General features: G+C 36.7%; 1 protein-coding gene across 2 annotated transcripts in view; it reads left to right on the top strand.

The window, feature by feature from the left end:
• Positions 1-18,314, top strand: part of LOC136875964 (uncharacterized) — a 672,636-nt gene that overhangs the window by 198,047 nt on the left and 456,275 nt on the right. For both annotated transcript variants that reach the window (XM_068228419.1, XM_068228420.1), the window contains 2 exons: positions 14,604-14,659; positions 14,756-14,814. In XM_068228419.1, coding sequence (XP_068084520.1) covers positions 14,604-14,659; positions 14,756-14,814 — 115 coding nt within the window. The remainder of the gene's footprint in view (positions 1-14,603; positions 14,660-14,755; positions 14,815-18,314) is intronic.

Genomic DNA, 18,314 nt, shown 5'->3' with positions numbered 1-18,314 from the left:
CTGTGGTCTCGAACGCTAAAGTAGAATGGAGAATATCCTGAAGATCCAGTATTTGCCTCGGTTGCGGGAAGTTAAGTACATATATATAGAAATATACAACGCAAATCAGTATAATTAAATGAGTAATTGTGCTCCTGCTGAGTTCTTGGAAAACAGCTGACTTGAAAAAACAATTGTAAAGAGAAAAAATATAGTAAAAAGTGCAATATCAGAAAACAAATGAAAACATATATGCACAGTGCGCTATTTTTTAAATTGAAAAAATTTAGGTCATGATTGAAGTAGTCGAAGTTGGCGCAAGACGAGAGTTAAAATTTGAATGAGGAGAACCGAAATGAAGGTAGGTTTCTTTTTATTATTTTTATTTTTATAGAAAAGGTAGAATAAATGAATAGAGGAAGAGTGATAGTGAAATAAGAGAAGAATAAAAAAAATTGAAGTTAAATGGTGTTGAGGAAGGATAAGATAGGGAAATGAAGGAGGGGTAGTTTAGGGTGGGTTAGGAGGGTGGGTTATTGGAGGTAGAAAATGTGGGTGGGAACTTTGTAAGGCATGGAAAATAGAATTGGGGTTTTGGAATTTGGAATTTTTGAGAAGAAGAATTAGAAAGTCGAAAAGGATGTTGGGTTTTTCAGAAATGTCGTTTAAATTGAAATTAGGGTTGAAGTACTGGTCAAGGTGGATAAAGAAATTTTCATTAATGTTTTGTTAATGATTTTAAGTATTTTCATGTCATTGTCAATACTGGTGAAACTATGCTTGGAGTCTTGTATGTGTTGTCCTATGGCAGAGTATCTGTTGTATTTAATGGTGTTGACATGTTCAGAGTACCTGATATTGAAGTTGCGGCCAGTTTGTCCGACGTAGGAGGAATTGCAGTTGTTGCATTTGAATCTGTATACACCAGATTTAGAAAAAGCATTAGACTTACTTAGAGATTTAGAGTTGTGTAAGATATCAAGATTTCTATTGTTAGTTCTAAAAGAAATTTTCATGTTATGTTTTTTAAAAATATTAGTTATTTTATAAGCATCCTGAGTGAAAGTGGAGGTGGAAAAAGCAGTTGGTTTTATTTTGTCTAGATAAAGTGGTTTTTGGACGGTGTTTGAATTTGTTGATGATGCGGTTTATGAAGGAGTTGTTAAAGCCATTGAATTTAGCGATGTTGCGGATGGTGTTTAATTCGTTATTTAAATCTTTTTTGGACATAGGGGTGTTGAAGGCACGAAAAATTAAGCTGTTATAAGTAGAAGCTGTTATAAGTAGCGCGTTTATGAGCTTGAGGTTGCGAAGAATCTTGTCGTATTGTGGTTACTGTTTGGGTTGGTTTTCTGAAAATTTTGTAAGATAAAGAAGAAGGATGTCTAGTGATAGTTAGGTCTAGAAAATTAAGAGTTTGGTTGTGTTCTGATTCGAGGGTGAATTTAATATTAGAGTCAAAGTGTTTGAGATGAAGAAGTGTAGAGGCAGCGTTGGTTGATTCCTCATTCAAAATTACTAATGTGTCATCGACATAACTGGCCCAGAAGAGGATGTTGGAGAAATTATTATTATTATTAATTTTTGTGTTTTCTAAGAAGTCGAGGTAAATTTCAGCAAGAATGCCAGAAGCTGGTGAGCCCATAGCCAAGCCATCTTGTTGATAAATGGTGTTGTCAAATAGACATGAAGTCTTGAATTTCAAGTTTACTTAGGTTACTGAATTTGTTTAGGTTCTTGATTATAATGGGGAATAATTTTTAAATTGGAATACTAGGGTACATGTTTACAATGTCAAAAGAATGGAGAGAAAAATTTGGTTTGATTTCAAAATTCTTTAATTTGTTGATTAGATCAGAAGTGTTTTTGATAGATTTGTTGGATACCCACTGCCAAAGCCCTCCCTAAAATTCACAATACTAACATTCCCATCCGTCCAATAATCAATTACAGACCCAGTCCCCTATACAACACTTCTAAATTCATCCAAACAGTTTTACTAAAAAATTATCGATTTTTATCCAACAATTGTTTTTTCAAGTCAACTGTTTTCCAAGAACTCAGCAGGAGCACAATTACTCATTTAATTATACTGAATTTCGTTGTATATTTCTATATATATACGTACTTAACTTCCTGCAACCGAGGCAGATACTGGATCTTCAGGATATTCTCCATTCTACTTTGGCGTTCGAGACCACAGCGCATGACCTTGAAAGTGCCGCGCTGATCACCGGGAGCTGGCAGTTTGCTTCTATAAATCTATTCGTCTGCGACTTCAACATATTTATGGATCTTCATGTGTTGTTCGATAGTGTTGTGACTTTGTACCTGACAGAGTGTAAAAACTGACCCATTTGACCCTTCTCCACTATTCGTAAACATTGTGAGACTTTACCTATCATTGCGTGTGCCGTACTACCTTTCATAATATTACGTACTGTTTTTCTTTTAAGTGACTCACAATTTCTACCCCCATCATCAATTTATATTTCATCTTATACCGATCCAGAATTCACTATATCTTTTTCTTTTTCATATGCATTGTTTTTCATGTTTTTTATGTTTTGAACGGCTGACGATGACCTGGACTAGGATCGAAACCAGTCTCATCTCTAATTACTATTAAATAAGAATGTAATCACTACATTTCTTTCTGTTATGTGTTGAATAGGTTGAACCTCTTTTTCAATTATTTAATTTTTAACGTTAATACTGTCAATACGGAACAATGAAATTTTTTATCTTTAAATGTGTTATTGTTGTTGTTGTAATCTTTATTTTTGGGCAACCTGCAGGTAGGAAGATTGTGTAATAAAAATAATTTTTGTAGAATTTAGATAGAAATCATCAGTACAGACAACATGAAATTAATATCATATGAGTTCATGTTTGTTAGGTATTCTCGCAGAAGTACCAACTGCTCTGGAATATACAGATGGATGTGTTTGTGAGTGTCATGATTACTGTAGACGTGTTCGCTTGAGAATTTAAATTTTATTTCATTCTGGGGTGTTTTTAGAAATATTTTGTTTTTGAATACAATAATACTGAGCAGTTATGGACAGTAATTTACATACGAACACATTAACTTCTGAAGTATATATTTGTGATTATGAGTAATATATAGAAACTGTTTTGCGTCCTTCAAGCTGAAGGTAATTGTCTTCACTGAACAGCTCGGATAGAGACCTGTGGAAAGAAAATTTTCAGTGAGCGAAACGTTGGTGCGCGACTGGGGGAATTAAAAAGACAAGGTAAAACACAAACTATTCTAGATGAACGTTTAGATTTTGGAAACAGGGAAGTGTCAGAAAATTGACAAAGAAGTATTTGTGTACATCAGTGAAATACGTAAAATTGGCTGACTAATGAAGGCACGAGAGGTAACACACGTACACAACATTCCAATTACTCGGTTTAAGGCAAGTCATGGGTGGGTTATGAGTAGAGCATGGATGTTCAGGCATTTATTTTTGCTAAAATAAGCATGCAAATAAGCACTTATATTTAGGAAATAGGCATTTATAAGAACAAAAATGGGCACTGAAATAATGAAGATGCTTTAATGTAAGCTATGTAACATGCATCTGCATCATATTTTAGTACTTAATCTTACATCCTCCTGTGGGTGGGGATGATAGAATAACGCCAACGTTATTCCCTGTCTGTCGTAAGAAGTGACTAAAAGGCGGACCAGGGGGCTCAACTTGTGAATGTGAGTTGGCGACCATGGTTTCCCTAGCTGAGTCTGGCATTGCTTCCACATGTGTCAGGTTCCTTGCTCTTATCTTTTCTGTCTGCCCTCCCTTGGTCAGCTCTTGTTCTTTTCCGGTCCCGACGGTATTAATTTTTCGAGGCCTGGAGTGTTTAAATTTTCACGCTTTTCGTGGTCCTTCCCTTTCTTTTGCTGATACCTTCAATTTTTTGAAGTATCAGACCTCTTCCATTTTCCTTCTGATTAGTGCTAGTAAAGGATGGTTACCAAGTTGCTGTTCTTTTTAAAACTATAATCGCCACCAGCACGTAATTTTACGTAGCAGCGACGGGACCTGGCAACCCTCTTGACCATTTAGCTTGTGGAGTTTTCAGTAGAGATTTGTGTAATATGAAAATATAGTTTGTATAAATGTAATTTTTTTATCTTACTTTAAATGGAATTTCTTTATTATTAATACACATACGTGCCAAGTCTCCCGATTTGAGCGGGAGACTCCCGATTTTTCATCATTCCTCCCGATCGCCGGGTCCGATCTCCCGATTTTCAGAGCAATATCTGTAATTTTTGTATTATTTTAAACTCCTCTGGATTTCTTCGTTCTATCAAAATATGGCTGAGTATGGCTGGTCGATAGTTCTAATAATGATACCAGATGGCAGTACGGGGCCCAGTGGCCGGTCATGTGCTGCTCTTTTGTCTATAATAGTCATTCTCTTTGCAAGCAAGTCAAGCCAGTAACATTCTCTTTGGAGTAACCTAACCTCAGAAACATAGTCGTTCTACCCGGGGCAAGACCTGCAGAAGTGCTCGTGTTGTGCCTTAATATTTGTTTTGGCCAAAAAAAAAAAGATGATGCAGTGTTTAAAAGTGCTTATAGGGAAGAGTTTCCGTGTTTGAGTGAATCCAGAAAGGAACCAACGTTCACGTTCTGTACTATATGTAGGTGTGATTTTTCAATTGCGCATGGCGGGAAATGCGATATACTCAAGCATATGCAAACGAAAAAACATAAGGAGAGTGTCCAGTGTGTAGAAAGAAACCAGAAACTGAAATTTTCATGTAAAAACCAAGATGTAAATCCTGTGACGAATGCCGAGGCGTTATTTACGTCATTTATAGTAGAACATAACCTGCCTGTAAATTGTGCCGATCACGCGGGACCTTTTTGTTGAAAAATGTTTCCTGATTCGGAAATTGCTAAACGATATGGGTGTGCTAGAACGAAACAGTGACTATCATTATAGAAATGTGCATGGAAGAAAGGGCGAAAATTGTATCACTTTTGCAGGTGAATGCATTTTCTGTTGCTGCTGATGGTAGCAATAAAAGCGACTTAAAGATATATCCCATTGTTGTAACATTTTTTAAGCCTGAACTCCATGAAATTCAGAGTTGGCTACTCTCTGTGCCGAATTTAGAAGGGGATGCTACTGGAGCTAACATTGCCAATCTTTTGCTCTCAACTTTTCGGGAATTCTGCATTCCATTAAAAAACTGCCTAGCTCTTGGTGCTGATAATGCTCCAGTAATGGTAGGATTGAATAATGGTGTGGCATGATGTTTGAAGCAGGAAAATAGTAACTTAATCATCGTAGGCTGCTCGTCACCTAATTAATCTTGCTGCCGAGAAGGGCGCGGTGTGCTTGCCCGTAAATGTAGATGAAAGTATAATTGATATATTTTATTATCTGGAAAGAAGTGCAAAGAGGAAAGAAAAGTTCAGAGAATTTCAGACTTTACACAACACAGATCAGGAAAATTCTGAAGCATGTGCCTACTCGATGGTTATCACTAAGAAGGTGTTTAGATAGGATTTTGCTTCAGTGGGACCCTTTGATTACATTATTCAGGAGCTAAATTGTGAGTAAGAATTCTCAGATGGGAACTTTGAAGACTTACAAAATTCCTAAGCACAGTTTAAGTGCAGATGTGTCTTGTTTGTCTGAAAAGATTAAGGATTGTCGTACCATTTCACCTCACTCCTCAGTTAAAAGGAAAACCCAGTCATCAGTTTCACTAAAAAAATGAAACTACCTACGACACTAAGAGCCATCATTGTCACGTGAAGAACGACTTTTCATGTTCCTTTCATCAAATTTACATAAATCTTTTTGCCGTATCCCCTCAAGTTTTATGGATATCTTTGAGAATCCAATCGTAGCCGCACATCCCCTTATTGAGGTCAGTTTTGGAGGAGCCATTGAAGAATGTGATGGCAAGATTTGTGAAACCAGATGTTATTAAAAGATCCTTCTCTCTTCTTGATGTAGATTATCATAAGCAAATTAAAAGGATGATTGTGATCTGATGATAGGGAACTCTGCGTTTGTTTTAGTGAACACCTTGTAGCTTAGGAAAGGTGCATAAGTCTGTTAGAAAGTGTTTCTCTTCATCGTGTGACTACATGGTACACAAATTTCCATTCAAAGATGAAGTTTTAATTAATTAATGCAGAAGTTGCAAATATATCTGCTGTAATTGAGGCATCATTTTCTAGCCTTAGATTTTTCATTAACAAGTGTCCGAACATTTTGACTAGTGAAATGTAACATTTGGGGAAAGAAACTGATATTCTGCACTCCCAGTTCTGTAACTTTCAGCTCGAAGAAACAGACCTGGCAAAAGGAAGAATTGATGTTCAGTGGGCATTGGTAGGTCAGATGAAATCACCTGATGGTGTACTTAAATATGACAGACTCTCTAAGGTGATTCTTGCTTGCTATTTTATCAATTCCACATAGCAATGCAGAATGTGAAAGGATTTTTAGCAGAGTCACAAAGACAAAAACACAGTTCCGATCCTTGCTGTCTGAACAAACTTTGGAGAAACTTTTAACCTTGAAATCAGTTCAGCAAGGCAAGTACTCTGAGCAAAAATTTAGTTCCGAGTTTCTGAAGAGGGCTAAGTCAGCTACTGGTGTGTTGAACAACAATTAGCCATAATGTGATCACCATGTTGAAGGATGAGAAGTCACATGTTCTCACAGTTCAGGTATGTCCAGTATTTAGTATTCACATGTAAATGATGAAAAATATATATATATGGGCAAATAGAATTGTTAATGAATTGAATTTGTACATGTTCTGCCATCAGTGATGTGTCGTAATTCGTCGTGATTCGCTGTAAAATTTCTCCTGATTTTTCACTTTTGAAAGTGAATACAGTACATTGAAAAGAAAAAAAAAAAAAGAAAACCCCCGCAAAATAACTGGTCATACGGTTTCCAAACATATGAGAAATGTTTGTCTCTGTTTTTCCCTTTGATATATCCACCCAGTTAAAAACGGCATTTTGCCTGACTTCTGGGCTCCAGTTGTGAAGTTCATGCGATGACACAATCTGTCAGTGCGTAGGAGGAGAACAACACTGTGTCAAAGTTTGCTTGCTGATTACACGGACATGATGATAAATTTGTCTTACGTTTGTGCCAGGAAACTTCATACTTTTTTCAACTCTGTAATATGGATCAGGTTCCAGTCTTTTTTGATGTGCCTTGCAACTGCACTATTGCACTAAAAGGATCACAGAGTGTATTTATCAAAACTAACGGTAGTGAGAAATCAACTAAGATTAAGTTATAAGTAGGTTCCCACCTTCCAATACTTATCAATTTGTATACAATAGTTTTATTAATTACATAATATAAACGAACTTAATCTCTAGGACATGTTTCGTTCTGATTATGGAACATCTGCAGCTAAAAGATTTGACAAAATGGCAAGACAATTAAAACACATTGATAGTTATGATGATACAATAGCTAAATGATTAGACAAAATGGCACGAAAAAGAAAACACATATGATAGTTATAATGATAAAATAAAATGTTCATTCATGTTGGTTAAACATTTTTTTTTTTTTTTCATTAAGTCAGTGTCCAAGTGACGAAGTAAAATCGGTGATAAGGTTCTTCTTTATGTTGGGGACGTGTATATTTGTTAATCTTGAAGATAAAATTAGAGATATACAAGATTTTCTTAACGTATAATTATCAGGGGAACTCTTGATAAAACAACCGTAGTTGAAGTTGAGTTGCGGTTGGACTATCAAAGCGACACGGCGTAAGGGAGGACGTCAAATACGACATGATTGACTGTAAGACTCATTTTAATAGTTCAACCGCAACTCAACTTCAACTACGGTTGTTTTATCAAGAGTTCCCCCGATAACCATACATTAAGAAAATCTTGTATATCTCTAATTTTATCTTCAAGATTAACAAATATACACATCCCCAACATAAAGATGAACCTTATTGCCGATTTTACTTCGTCACTTGGACACTGACTTGTTGGAAGAAAAAAAAGAAAAAAAATTAACCAACATGAATGGACATTTAATTTTGTCACTAGCTGATGTACCCGTGCTTCGCTACGGAATTCTATATTGTATACAGAATTCTAGGTTAGGTAGTGTATACATTGTGAGCAAGATTGTCTTAAATTGTATAGCTCTTAACGTTACCCTAGAAACGCGATGGGAGGTCACCAAACATCTTTTCTCATATGAAGACTGGGAATTTTCACTGTAATGGTAGACCCAATTTCATACCATCAGTCACAATCAGGTTGGGATGTTTTCATTATAATGCCTTTTTACATCCTCAGAAAGACTGTCTTAGTGGTTTTCCCAACTGAAATGTACATACAATGACGTCAATATGAATGGCACGATTAAAAGCAATGCTTTTATATTACGAAATACTCGTTCAAATTAAACACCAACATTTTCTCACTTTTAACGAACAGGACTACGCTGCCTATCTAACAGTCCAAAGTTCCAGACCTGGAATGACCAAACCGCAGACAGCTGTGATCCGTGAACAGTCTTCGGCTTTCTTCGGTGGGGAGAGGGTCGAATAGTGGAGACTCCCAGGGCAAAATCTATGCCCAGTTACTATTTTGTTTCCTAGGAGTACCCGATGAGCCGGAAAATATCAGTTCACTACACTGGCGGCGGAAAAATCTATCTGACTTGAAGGCAAATTTTTCCTCCAAGCCAGAAGACAAACCCCCTTTTCAATGCTAGTTTGGAATAAATTGAATGTAGAATTTGATAAAAGTGAAGATAAAGAAACGGCTCTTTTCAGAGTTGAATTTTGAGTTATTTAGTGAATGTTGTGGTGCTATAATTTGGAAAAGGCCTAAATTGTTATTCTAGACCAGGCCATACTACTACTACTACTACTACTACTACTACTACTACTACTACTACTACTACTACTACCACCACCACCACCACCACTAAGGGAGGCTCTGCCTTAAGTATGCACACTGCTCATTCAAAACAGCGCGTCAGAGTAGGGATTAAATAGCTGAAATACTATGATGATCCAGTGTGTTACGTACCAGCTGTATCAGAAAATGTATGAACCAGAGGAATGGCATGCTAAAGAAGAAAGTTTTCTAACTCCCCGGCTATTTCCCGCCAATATTCAGTCAGGCTGTTATACTCGGTACGCAGCAGTAATCCCATCTATCGGAGTTGACAGACAGCATAAGAGACAAAGAACATCATAATAAACAATGGTCAATGTCATGGTATTGTTGATCAATGTTATGCACTTTCGATATTATAGGCCTTCACATTTCGTTTTATTCCCACTCTGAAATACCACTCTTATCATAGTCGGTACGGTAAAACTGAATAAAAGATAAATGATCGGAAGTTGTATTCTCTATAACTTTTTTATATAGTATTTTTCAATAGGACCAATAACATTGATATTTAAAAATTACATTTTAGGCGCCTTCCCCTAAACTACAATTTCATCCAGGATGAATAAAATTGTTTATAGCTTAGACTGTAGTTTCTTATTCCCCTACTCTATATACCGATTTTCATTAAATTCTGTTAACCCATTTTCTCGTGGCTCGGCATTGATATGGACTTAGCAACAAAAATACAAATTCATGAATATCTGTGTTATCATACCCGGTACGGTAAAAGTGTATAAGACATAAATGGTCGGAAATTTAATTCTCTATAACTTTGCTTATGTAGTATTTATCGATATGACAATAATATAAATATTTGAGAATTACATTTAGGCCTTCCCCTAAACTACCATTTCACTCAGCATAAATAAAATTACTTACAGCTTAAATTGTAGTGGCTCATTCTCCGACTTTGCATACGAATTTTCAATGAAATAGGACCACTAATAACGTATTTAAAAATCAAATTTTAGGCCTTCCCGTAAACTACCATTTCACTCAGCGTGAATAAAATTATTCATAGGCTAGATTGTAGCGACGTATTCCTAGACTTTGCATACCAATTTTTATGAAGATAGGACTACTAAAAACATAAATATTTGAAAATTAAATTTTAGGCCTTCCCCTAAACAACCATTTCTATCAGCGTGAATAAAATTATTTATGACCTAGATTGTAGCGTCTTATTCCCCGACTTTGCATACCGATTTTCATTAAATTCTCTTTGGCCGTTTTCTAATGATGCGTGTACATACATACAGACAGACAGACAGGCAGACAGAAATTACGGAAAAGTAAAAAGTGCATTTCCTGATTACTGTGGACATGACCAATGCAGAAATACCATTCTTTTCAAATTCTGAGCAATGTACAGACAAAACTCTTATTTTATATATATAGATTATAACTATCATATGTGTTTTAATTTTCATGCCATTTTGTCTAATCTTTTAGCTATTGTATCATAACTATCAATGTGTTTTAATTGTCTTGCCATTTTGTAAAATCTTTTAGCTGAAGATGTTCCATAATCGGAATGAAACATGTCCTAGAGATTAAGCTGGTTTATGTTATGTAATTAATAAAACTATTGTACCGAGCTCGATAGCTGCAGTTGCTTAAGTGCGGCCAGTATCCAGTAATCGGGAGATAGTGGGTTCGAGCCCCACTGTCGGCAGCCCTGAAGATGGTTTTCCGTGGTTTCCCATTTTCACACCAGGCAAATGCCGGGGCTGTACGTTAATTAAGGCCACGGCCTTTTCCTTCCACTTCCTAGGTCTTTCCTATTCCATCGTCACCATAAGACGTATCTATGTCGGTGCTACGTAAAACAAATAGCAAAAAAAACTATTGTATAGAAATTGATAAGTATTGGAAGGTGGGAACCTACTTATAACTTAACCTTAGTCGTGTTGATCCAATACGGGATAAAATATGAGATTTATAAGCTGTGAGAAATTATGATGCACAGTAATGCTTGCCATTACAGCTGGTGGAAGAAAGTTGCTTCCTTTCATATTTTTCAAGAGGAAACCTATGCCTGAAATAGTTACCCCGTAGAATTCGTGTATGAGTGCAACCAAAGGGTTTGAGGGATGTAGAACTCATGCTGGACTGGGTTAAAACTGTATGGAATAGACAACCCAGTGCATTACGTAAACAGCCGGCTCTGCTCATTTTAGATAGTTTTCGAGTTCACCTCTTGAAAGAAGTAAAGCAACTTCTCAATGAAAATAAGTAACAATAGGTAGTTATTCCCAATGGTCTAACATCTACTTTGCTGTCACTGGACATATCTATTAACAAATCATTTCAAGACCACTTACGTCGATTATACGAGTGCATGATGAGCGGTGATCAGCAATTGATGCCCACTGGAAATATTAGGCATTTCTTTTTCGACTTGTTATGCTCGTGGTTAATGTAGAATTTGGACCTTATAATGTGGTTTATTTGGTTACAGTTTAAATGAAAAATAGTAAGAAAAGAGCTCACGAAAAATATAGTAGCAGAGTGGGTTTGCAGTGGAAGCTTAATAACTAAGCAACCACCAAACACTGGGCAACTATAGGAGAACCGTGGATGGTATGGATAGAAATTACAAGGAGATAAGAGGGTTTTTGAGAATACCAAAGGTAATCGGTCTAACAAATAGATGTATTGAAACACAACCGAAAGTACAGAACATTGCATTTCTGATCGTGGCAAATGATAGGAAAATGTTTACAAAATTACAGATAATGCATGACAGTATTGCATTGTTTACATATCATCTGAGTGAGATTTTGTCATGTACAGACTGAAATGCATAGAAAAGATTTTTCCCAACCAAGTTTGAAAAAAGAGAATACAACATTTTAAGGAAACACAGGTGAACAATAGAATAGGGCACTGCTAGGTTAAAATGACATAGAGATTCCAGATGATATTTATAAATCCAATTCAGTGGCATAGGGTAACTAGAAAACACTGAGCAGACGAAGTCTGATTAAGAGAATAGTTGAAAAACGGTACACAAATACGGAGAATGACCAGTCTACAATCTTTAACAAAGCAACCCATCTTCACAGTAAGTTTATACAAACAACATTGAAGTAAATTACAAGAGTTCTGAAGTATTGACTAAATTTATGTCTGGTTTCTCAAAAATCACAAGATTGGAAGAGCATAATAAATTACATGAATTAGGAATCCATTGGCTACCATATTGATTCCAACATAGAATTCAAACAGTCGATAAGCTTAGATATCAGAATCTCAAAATATACTTTCAAGCTACACTAACTCATGGTGCACGATGATATGAAGAAGTTCGAAACTAAATTGGACTTTTACGGGAACTTCATAAAGACTATCTTCTCCCAGTGTCTCTCTCCCCAACAGTCGAAACGTGTCTCGATGAGAAGGCTGTATTAGGTAGTATATATTACCAAGTAGGAGAGGGGAGGGACACGAGGGAAGGTTATGTCACACGCAGCGCACAACAAATTCGAAAATACTGAACATTCGAGGCGTGAGGCAGGCTGATAGCAATGACAGCAGTGGACACTCGACCTATGATCATGATGTTCAGTGATAGATCAGCCAGCGAAGAAGAAAGGTGGTGATCACCACTGATGTTCGGTATGAGGTGATGCGAAGAAAGTACGACGATAATTGGCGGACATGGCGAGTTCATTACAATACCACCTGAACTAGTTTCCAAGAGCTTCAATAGGACTTGAATTTTGAACGCACTAGACGGATCCAAAAGTGATGCAGTATGGCAGGGAGACAAAAGATCTGTTACTGGTATGAGCAGCAGTGAGGGCAGTGCTTCACATACAGTATTAGATATTGAAACCAGTGATACAGACACAGACAATTTCGAGTAAATTGTTTACCAGGAAGTCCGTATTTCACAACAATGCATTAATTTTTTGCTAGTGTAATATTTTAACTTTAATGCTCAGGTTAATGACAATTAACTTATGAGTTTCTTTTTCAGATTGGATAAATGTTTGCCAAACTGTTGCGAATAAATTATGAATAAAATACAGTTCAGTTATAATTTTTTTTAGTAATACAAATACTAGTATTAAAATATTCTTCGCTTAATAGTCGCACCCTACTATTTTTTTCAGAAAAGTTTCTATAAACAGTGCAACGATTATGCTGTAAAATGCAGTATATGATGAACAAGAAATGGAACACGAAATAGGATGAACATATGACTTGATTTGACACTTGTGTTACCCTTTCCAATACTTATAAAATCTTACACAATAAATTGTAGAGGATGGTTTTAAAATTCACAGTGTGTAGCATTAGATCTGCTTACTATCTGTTACTACAAATTAAGATTTAGAGTCTGACCAAGAATCATGTTAATGGGGTGTACTGCCCCACTCTTGCAAGACGGATTCTTTGTTTACTGTTAATGGCATCACTGATTATGGAAAAAACAGAAAAATGGTATACCCTAAAGAAATATAATGACTTCTGCTTTTTTCTTCAAGATATACACAAATGGACAACTAGTGCTGTAAATACTGCAAGTTTCTTGTAAGTTGACCTTTACTCTGACTGCACATAGTACAAACTTGAAATTGCTGGACACTGTTTGTACATGTTGAAACCAAAAGTTGAAATGTTTGACAATGGAGTACATCTTTTGTTACAGAAATGAGTGTATATTAGTATTTTTGCTTCGTCTGCCCTTCATAATCATTAGAAAGATGGGTGTATTTAACACTGAGAGCTCGGCTAAAAAAAATTCCAAATCAGCTGTTTAAAAAAACTGGCAGAAGATATTTAGAATATAGTGACATCATTGTCAGTTAAGGTAATAATTTCATGATTTTATTTCCAAGATAATATGATTTATTGTATTTTTATAGACCTTAACACTTGCCTAGAAAACGAGAAATCTCATATTTCAATATTTTTTAAGTCTAGTCGTCCTTTATGCTTCAAAACAACTATAATAAATTGCACACCTATAAAAAACAAATTGTAAATAACTGATTGTGAATCTGCCACCTGGGCAATGGCCTTAAATGCAGATCAGTGGTGCTAGGTGATTAAACAATCAGATTCTCTATTAAATGTCTAAAAACAAGCCTGCGGCTGTGAGCTTGCATCCGGGAGATAGTAGGTTCGAATCCCACTATCGGCAGCCCTGAAGATGGTTTTCCGTGGTTTCCCATTTTCACACCAGGCAAATGCTGGGGCTGTACCTTAATTAAGGCCACGGCCGCTTCCTTCCAACTCCTAGGCCTTTCCTATCCCATCGTTGCCATAAGACCTATCTGTGTCGGTGCGACGTAAAGCCCCTAGGGGGGAAAAAAAAAAAAAAGCCTGATATTAGAAGAATGAAAGTACTCCCAGTACACCTTATTTCTTCTGAACTAACTATAGTCTTTTCAATACCTTATCTGAGGGGCCTCTACAGCAGTGTAATACAATATATATTGAAGTTAACTGTGGAAGGGGAAGCCTGTTGACATCCAGCAAGGAGTCATGCAGCACTTTTCAGGGTCAACATTAGTCCATTCCTTGTTCTCTTTGTACTGTCCTTGTAAGATAGTTTGTAGTAGAAATTGCTGTATTAAATGGCACAGTAATGGGATTATCAGCTTCCATTCATTATGTTCATAGCTGTAAAATGCGTTGACTAGTAATCCAAAATTTTTTGCTTCACAGACCTTCGGTGAGGATGGAGCCAGGAGTAGAAGATATGGAAGTGGGATATGGTCTTGGTAAGTGTCAACATCTTGTTAACATGAACTTCAGGCTGAAGTAAAATACAGATAACTTGATGTTGACAGACTCTGGTGATTGTCAAATTGTTTCAGGTCTGCTCAAGCAGTCGTGCAAACTTAGGGTACGCAATGTTCCTCGTGGAGTTTCGGAGGTAAGTGCCCACCAGTTGAATATATAAATTGTAAGACAGAAATCTGTTACAATGTTGTCAAGATAATGCCAACAGTGTGTTGATACCTTCATCCCCAAAAGTTACATGTCTCTACATGTCTCAGGACAATGGTTAAGAAAAAAACTATTTTTGTGAAACAATCCGTGAATAGGAAACATAATATGAATTTTAGGACTTTCTCATTGACTACATAGCCAGTTGGCTAGTGTTATTAGTCTGGTTTGTGTGAAATGCCAAACAGAAGCTGCATAAAGCTGATTGATGATATTCGTTCCCTCATCAGTGCTGCCAACTTGGCTATTTACATATTTAATCACGAAACAAAACCATCAACAAACTAACCTCAGTATAAGTATCAGTACCTTACCCGAGTAAATGATGATAAACGATCAATCAAGATATTCATAATTAAGTCGGTTTTCAAGCTTAATGAGGAATTAACAAAATACACACTCTCTCTCACCCTCACTCAGTTTAACACATTAATGACGGGCTACATTAATTAACGTAGTTTCGTATTGGTGCGCGGGCAACTGGCTACGTAATTTAACGTTTTCTCACATTGCTTCATACTTGAGTGTTTTTGTCCTCTCCGCCATTTATTAATTGAAATATTTCGTGTTGTTTACAAACTAAAGTCTTCGTTGATCCGAATTTAGATAGATATATTCTTTCCTTGACAATACTTTCGGCACAGGAAGTGTGATTTCATAACACTCAGTACCGCCTGACCGAGTGTATTGCCAGGTGTCAGCATGGCACATCATAGCAAAGAGAGCTTGAACGATGATGAAATTTTTGGAGAAATGCATGCTGATAGTTTATCTGATGTCCCTAGTGATTGCAAAAGTGTAGGTGTTAGTGATTGTGAAGATGTGCGTCAGTCAACGTCAAAATATACCCGCGGAAGTGAAAGTGCTACATTCAGTTCAGACGAGTCTGTTGACAGCGACAATAAAGCGAGTGAAGATGCCAGTGATAGCAGTGACAGTGAGGTTGATGGATGGACAAATAAGGTCGAAAACAGAGTCCTAGAACCATTTACAGGTTTTTACAGGTATTTATATTTCATCCTACTTCTCATGCTAGGTGTGCTTCTGTTGCCGGTCCACGGGAAAGAATAGAGTAGCGTGCGTCCAGACAACAATGTGTTAATATTACTGTATATATTTCTGCGTTTTATTTTGTAATATGCTTTACGGTAACCGTATTCTTCGGTTTTTGCCGATGTAAATAATTCAGCTCCATTCTTGAAATTTGCTATTATTTGTTGGACTGAAGATAAACCACACTGTAAGAATGCACGCAAGCAAATATATTACATGTGTATATGCCTTAAGTCAGTAAGAATACAGTATTACCCCGCATTTACGTTCCCGGCTTTTACGTTTTCCCGTCTTTTACAACATTTTTTGTTGGTCCCCTGAGATTTCCTATGCTCACAATGTATTGAAATCCTCAAATTTATGTTTGCGACATTTTATGCTTCCCGCCATTTACGACACGACAGGCCGTTTGAGGGGAAAAAATTGAGGTAAAATGGCGTCGCAACTAACCTAAAACACTTTGAATAACCATGGCATGATGGCGAAATCTAACAACCATAGTCTATAATAACTCTTAGAACTCTCAGTATTGAACTTCCGCGTAATCAATGCAGTGCATTCTTTGATATCAGGTGTTTTCCACTATGCCCTAAACCTTATTTTCAAATCCGACAACGATAAGGTACTCATTAATCTTTCAAGAAGAAGAAGAAGAAATCCGAGTTGAATTAACAAAACCGCAAAGGAGGAGGAGAAGAAGATGAAGGAGATATCAGATGTTTGCTCTATTGCTAAGTACAGTATAAGTCTCAAGAAGGAGACGTTATCATGTGATTCAGTGTTTGTCTTGCCCGAGTTAGTTATTTTACGGTTATTCTTTTACATTTGCGTTTGTTGTTGGAGTTGTTAAAGTTATTGTCGCTGATTCGTCACATTTACTTTTTTTGTTCTTGTTATGTGAGTCGAGTGGTCAGAGCGAATTGCCGCGATCTTCCTTTCCCGTCGTTTGTATTTGTTAATCCTTCTTTGTTATCGCTTTATCGTTTTCCTGCTAATAATGGAAAAAAAAAGGAAAGAAAAACTTTGACTTTGAATGAGAAGTTTGAATATTAGAAAAGGTTGATTCGTACCACGGAACACGTGTTTCATTGGCACGCGAATTGCAACTTCATGTATCCACGCTGAATACAATTGTGAAAAACAGAGGAAGCATTAGATCAAGTGCTTCAGAATGCGGACCAAACTCCAGGAAAAAGAAGTATGCGTCATACTGCAAATACGAGAAAATGGAAAAAATTGTAAAAAGTTGGTTTGAAACTTAGAGCCACAGGCATTCCAATTGATGGTGTACTCTTAAGGGAAAAGGCGCTTAAAGTGGCAAACATTCTTCGCATTGAAAATTTCAGTGTCCAATGGCTGGATCGACCGCTTTTGGAAAAGGTATAACTTAACCTATACAACTTTGTGGGGAATCTAATGCAGTTAGTGATGAAACTGTGGAAGAATGGACCGATAGAAGATTGCAGGAGCTGACCAAGGATTACGAACCCAGGAACATTTTTAACCTAGATGAAACTGGACTGTTTTTCAGTGTGTTGCCCAGCAAGACTTTGGCATTCAAAGGAGATAAGTGCCATGCTGGGAAACACAGCAAGATGAAGCTCACAGTGATGTTGGGAGCCAATGCTGATGGCTCTAAGAAACTCCACCCCTATGTGATAGGGAAATCTAAAAAGCCTCATTGCTTCATGAATGTGCGATCATTACCTACTGCCTACGATGCCAACCATAAAGCTTGGATGACCTCAGATCTTTTCCGACAGCAGTTAATTGCTCTGGATTAAAAAATGGGTGCGCAAAATAGGAAGATCCTCCTTTTCATCGACCGTTGTCCTGCACATCCCGTGGATGTTAATTTGAGGAATATGCAGTTAGAATTTCTTCCTGCTAACTGCACAAGCAAGCTACAACCTATGGATTTAAGGGTTATTCACTCCTTTGTCACTTGATAGGAAGAACCTGGTGCAGTGAATTTTATTCCTTATGGATGCTGGAAAGGATCCATCATCATTTAAAGTTTCAATCCTGGATGCGCTGCACTTCATTGCAAAGTCTTGGAAGGACGTGAAGCAGACTACCATCTCAAACCGTTTCTTGAAAGCAGGATTTTTTAAGAATCATGCTGAATCTCAGCTGCCAGAAGGAGGAGGAGGAGAATAATAATAATAATAATAATAATAATAATAATAATAATAATAATAATAATAATAATAGTAGTAGTAGTAGTAGTAGTAGTAGTAGTAGTAGTAGTAGTAGTAGTAAGAAGAAGAAGAAGAAGAAGAAGAAGAAGAAGAAGAAGAAGAAGAAGAAGAAGAAGAAGAAGAAGAAGAAGAAGAAGAAGAAGAAGAAGAAGAAGAAGAAGAAGAAGAAGAA

The sequence above is a fragment of the Anabrus simplex genome, chromosome 6 (genome assembly GCF_040414725.1).
Source record: "Anabrus simplex isolate iqAnaSimp1 chromosome 6, ASM4041472v1, whole genome shotgun sequence".
In the NCBI taxonomy this organism is placed as follows: Eukaryota; Metazoa; Arthropoda; class Insecta; order Orthoptera; family Tettigoniidae; genus Anabrus; species Anabrus simplex.
This window is presented reverse-complemented; position numbering and strand designations above follow the sequence as displayed.